Source organism: Perca fluviatilis, chromosome 18, assembly GCF_010015445.1.
Source record: "Perca fluviatilis chromosome 18, GENO_Pfluv_1.0, whole genome shotgun sequence".
NCBI classification, from domain to species: Eukaryota; Metazoa; Chordata; class Actinopteri; order Perciformes; family Percidae; genus Perca; species Perca fluviatilis.
The window spans coordinates 30,826,536-30,831,173 of NC_053129.1; the positions used below are offsets into that span (position 1 = coordinate 30,826,536).

General features: G+C 40.5%; 1 protein-coding gene across 1 annotated transcript; it reads left to right on the forward strand.

Annotated features, from left to right (window-relative positions):
* The first annotated feature begins 223 nt into the window (after nt 1-223).
* On the forward strand, nt 224-4,101 carry LOC120546904 (cytochrome P450 2K1-like). Its single transcript, XM_039782158.1, has 9 exons — nt 224-655; nt 784-946; nt 1,046-1,195; nt 1,287-1,447; nt 1,603-1,782; nt 2,938-3,079; nt 3,204-3,388; nt 3,505-3,646; nt 3,727-4,101. The coding sequence occupies exons 1-9, from the start codon at nt 449-451 to the stop codon at nt 3,912-3,914; spliced, it is 1,518 nt and encodes a 505-aa protein (XP_039638092.1). The 5' UTR covers nt 224-448; the 3' UTR covers nt 3,915-4,101.
* The last annotated feature ends 537 nt before the right edge of the window (nt 4,102-4,638 follow it).

Genomic DNA, 4,638 nt, shown 5'->3' on the forward strand with positions numbered 1-4,638 from the left:
TGACTTACTCAACCGTTTCTGATCACATGCCAACGTTAAGATATGGCAGTAAAGATAACAAAAGTGCAAACCTATCTCATTAATCTCAAACAACAAACAAAGCACTCTACCCTGAAAATGGTGCTGATAAAGACAGTGGTTTACAAGTTTCTGTCGGTGAACTTTTCCCTTTCTTTTGGGCGGGGCTGTTTCCCTTACCTGCACCTACAAAAGGAGGACTCACACTCAAACACTCAGAGGCAAAAGCAGCAGCATTCTTTCTACTTCTTCTCTTTCACTCCCACAAGGAAGGACCAATCACAGTACAGCAGGGAGTGGGGAGATTACTGCGGTTTACTTAGGGTTAGTTTTGGTATCCCTCTTTACAGAACACTCACAGAAGTAAAGGCTCCAGAAGGAAACATATTTTGTCTGTGAAGTAGGAATTTTAGGACACGTTTTTAAAGTCATGGGGATATTAGATTTCTTTCTCCAGTCCTCCAGCTCTATCTCCCTGTTGGGGGCTCTGCTGGTCCTGCTGCTGGTCTACCTTGTCTCATCCTCCAGCTTCAGCTCCCAGAAGGAGGGAAAGGAACCTCCAGGACCAAGACCGCTTCCAGTACTCGGGAACCTGCTGCAGCTTGACCTCAAGAGACCCTACCACACATTACTGAAGGTGAGAAAGTGCAGTAGGAGTAGCTTTTTTGACGGGTAGTTTGTGCTATTGTGCAGCTCAACCTGTTTTCTTTTTCCTGTGTGTTTCTTATATCCAAACATGTCGTGACATTATGCTGCTGTTCTCAGCTTTCCAAGAAATATGGATCGGTGTTCACTGTCTATTTTGGACCCCAAAAAGTGGTCGTCCTGGCTGGATACAAGACGGTGAAGGAGGCACTTGTAAATCATGCTGAAGAGTTTGGAGACCGAGGTGAAATCCAAATTGTGAAGGACATTAATAAAGGACATGGTGAGCCAAGGTTTTTCACAAACACTCCTCATGTTTACAGCCTTTGCTCATAATAATTAATAATTTGTTAACATGTTTTGCTGATCTACTTCATCTCAGGGGTTTTATGGTCCAATGGTGATTCGTGGAAAGAGATGAGGCGCTTTGCTTTGACTAACCTGAGAGACTTTGGGATGGGCAAGAAGGCAAGTGAGGACAAAATCATTGAGGAATGTGAACACCTCATTGGAAAGTTTAAGAAATTTAAAGGTAGGTGTCTTATTATAACCTACTTCATGTTGAGCAAAGTTTTATCAATCCTCGTGATATTTAATTGTTTTTCCTGTTTCCCTTGTTACAGGTGAAGCTTTTGATACGACCCAACCAATAAACTATGCAGTCTCTAATATTATCTGCTCCATTGTTTATGGCAGCAGATTTGAATATGATGATCCAGAGTTTACATCCCTGGTAGATGGAACAAACAGAAACATTCAACTTGTGGGCTCCCCGTCAGTACAGGTGACATTCCATATACTATAGCATTGGGATTTTAATATACATATTACAACTGAACTGAAGAAATTATGTAATTCCTCACTTGTCTGTTGAAGACTTTTTCTACATACTGGTATATATATATATATATATATTTTTTTTTTTTTTTTTTTTAACAGGTGTATAACATGTTTCCATGGATTGGTAAATGGGTTACTGTGAAGAAGGAAATCGATGCAATATTTGCTGCCAACAAGAAACAGAACTTACAGCTGTTCAGTCGTTTGAAAGAGACCCTCAATCCACAGATGTGCAGAGGCTTTGTGGACGCCTTTCTGGTCCGAAAGCAAAATCTGGAGGTAGGGCTCATTGCTATTAATAATTAAGATTTTACAAATTATGTTTAAAATAACAGAAAGATTCCACTTTTAAATTCCACTCTTGAATGTGATTTGAAGTACAGCTTAAAGTGGATATATTATGTTTTTCCGTATATCTACAGTGTTATGATGGATTTTAATGTTAAATGTGTCCAAAACTTCATAAAATTAGGTTAAAGCGCCCATATTATGCTCATTTTCAGGTTCATAATTGTATTTTAAGGTTGCACCAGAATAGGTTTACATGGTTTAATTTTCAAAAAACACCATATTTTTGTTGTACTGCACAGCTCTCTCTACCTGCTGCAGATCCTCTTTTCACCTGGTTTCTGTTTTAGCTACAGAGTGAGACCTCTTTTCTTCTCCTTCTACTACTATCTTTTAATTGCACTCGCACATGCACAGTAGTTCAGATGTAGAGCATGTCAGCTAGCTAACTCTAGAGACAGTAAAAGAAAGCTGTTTCTTCAACTTTGGTCAGTTACAAGGCAGGATTAGCTGGGAGACTTCTAAATGAGGGCGCACATGTAAGTAGTTCTTTTGTAAATTATGGTTAACTTGTGTGTTTTGTAGCAGTGCTTTGCTATTGAGAACGGGGTAGCATGCTAGCGTTAGCATTAGCGTTAGCATGCTAACGCTAATTCAGAAACCATATCTCACTCAAAACAGCATTGATGGACTTTTTTTCAAAGTTTGTATGCGTGTGGAAGCACCAGAGACGCAAAAGAACACCCCAGATCCCAGAAAAAGTGATTTTTTTTCATATTATGGCCACTTTAAATTCTCTCCAATTCCTAGTCACATTACTCCTGAAACATTTTCGGTTATGTAGTATTTGGTTTTAAAGCCTTAGTAATCCAACATCAAAGATCATCACACAACTTTCAATTCTGAATGTGGCCACTAAACTAAAATTCCATCACAGCCCAGAGCTTGTGTTGGGGGCCTGGTGGAAAGTAAGTTCATCCAGTGACTCCTACCAGTTGATCAAGCTGCCATGTCTCTCTGTCTGTCTCCAACCTTCCCAGGCCAACAGTAGAGTTAGTAGTGACAAGGACCCAGTCAATATTTTCTGTATCAAAGTTTTGGATCAGATATGTTTGAATCACAGCACTGATGATTTTTTACCTGCAGGTATCTGGGATTGCCAACAGTCACTTCCACGATCACAACCTTCTGCAGACAGTTCTTAATCTCTTTGCTGCTGGCACTGACACAACAGCAACTACACTGAGGTGGGGACTTCTGTTAATGGCCAAAAATCCCAAAATACAAGGTAAGGGACATAAAGTATCCATAATTTCCATACAACAACCAACAGTCCAAGTAACAATACTGTATATCTGCTTTACCAACACAAAAAATCATCTTATGAAAACGAAAACTTTTCCCTCTCTCAGACCAGGTCCAGGAGGAGCTGAGCAGGGAGATAGGAAGTCGTCAAGTGCAGGTTGAGGACAGGAAGAACCTGCCCTTCACCGACGCTGTCATCCATGAGACACAGAGACTGGCCAACATTGTCCCAATGGCATTGCCTCACAAAACGAACCAAGACATCACCTTCCAGGGTCACTTCATTAAGAAGGCAAGACTGGATAAAACACCTAGTGTTAATCTCAAATTAACTTCATAAAACACTGCTTCATGAATTCTCTTTTGATCAGCATAGAGAAAACTTTTCAATTTCTGTATTGTCCACAGGGGACCACGGTATATCCTCTCTTGACATCTGTCCTGTATGATGAGAGTGAGTGGGAGAGGCCACACAGCTTTTATCCTGCTCACTTCCTGGACAAAGACGGGAAGTTTGTCAAGCGGGACGCCTTCATGCCTTTTTCTGCAGGTTGGCGAATTTAGCACTTATTGATGTTCATTTAATTGTAGATGAGATAAACATTTTCCTTTGTTTTCTCTCTCTGACAGGTCGCAGGATTTGTCTCGGAGAGAGTCTGGCCAGGATGGAGCTCTTCATCTTCTTCACCAGCCTCCTGCAGCACTTTCGTTTCACTCCTCCTCCTGGAGTTTCAGAGGATGAACTGGATCTGACTCCACGTGTGGGCTTCACCCTCAACCCTTCACCCCATAAACTGTGTGCTGTTTCCTGTATGTGAGCAGTAGTGCTTGAACATGTTGCTTGGCCCACTTTTATGACTTCAACTCACTTCAAGAGAGTAGATTTTCATTTGTACAGCATTATATTCCATGTAGTGCAACAGCACTGAACATTTTCAATATCAATATAAGGCAGCACAGTGGCTCAGTGGTTAGCACTTCTGCCTCACAGCAAGAAGGTTCTGGGCCTTTCTGTGTGGAGTTTGCATGTTCTCCACGTGTTTGCGTGGGTTTCCTCCGGGTGCTCCGGTTTCTTCCCACCAGAAAGACATGCATACTAGGACTACAGATGAAAATTAGCAGACTGGCTAACACTGGTGCATTTACAGAAATGTTGATTAATGTGCATTGTCCTAATCAAATAAACTTAGAACCAATGTTGCAATTAACAGAATGTAATAATAATAACTTTATTCAGGACACGAATCACAATATTTACAAACATATAGCAATAAATATACAGTACAATTCATATAAATTAATACAGAGTTCAACAACCTTCACCTGTAATATACAAACAGGAGCGCCAATGTCTCCACAGTCTAGATGCATACCTGACAGAGCTAAAATCAATGTGGGCTAAAGCTTGTATAATTCTGTTTTCTGAGACAGACATTCTACACATGTATCGATAAATAAGGTTTCTTATTAAGGCAGAACATGTAGGCACACCAACACTAATAATCATTTGACTAGCACTACACCATCTTGGCTGTTTTAGAA

What these genes read in the sequence shown, in the direction of transcription:
- LOC120546904 (XM_039782158.1), top strand. Translation starts at nt 449, where the DNA reads ATGGGGATATTAGATTTCTTTCTCCAGTCCTCCAGCTCTATCTCCCTG. An exon ending in GGACATTAATAAAGGACATG is followed by an intron (nt 947 to 1,045) that starts GTGAGCCAAGGT and finishes ACTTCATCTCAG; the next exon opens with GGGTTTTATGGTCCAATGGT. An exon ending in CTTCATGCCTTTTTCTGCAG is followed by an intron (nt 3,647 to 3,726) that starts GTTGGCGAATTT and finishes TCTCTCTGACAG; the next exon opens with GTCGCAGGATTTGTCTCGGA.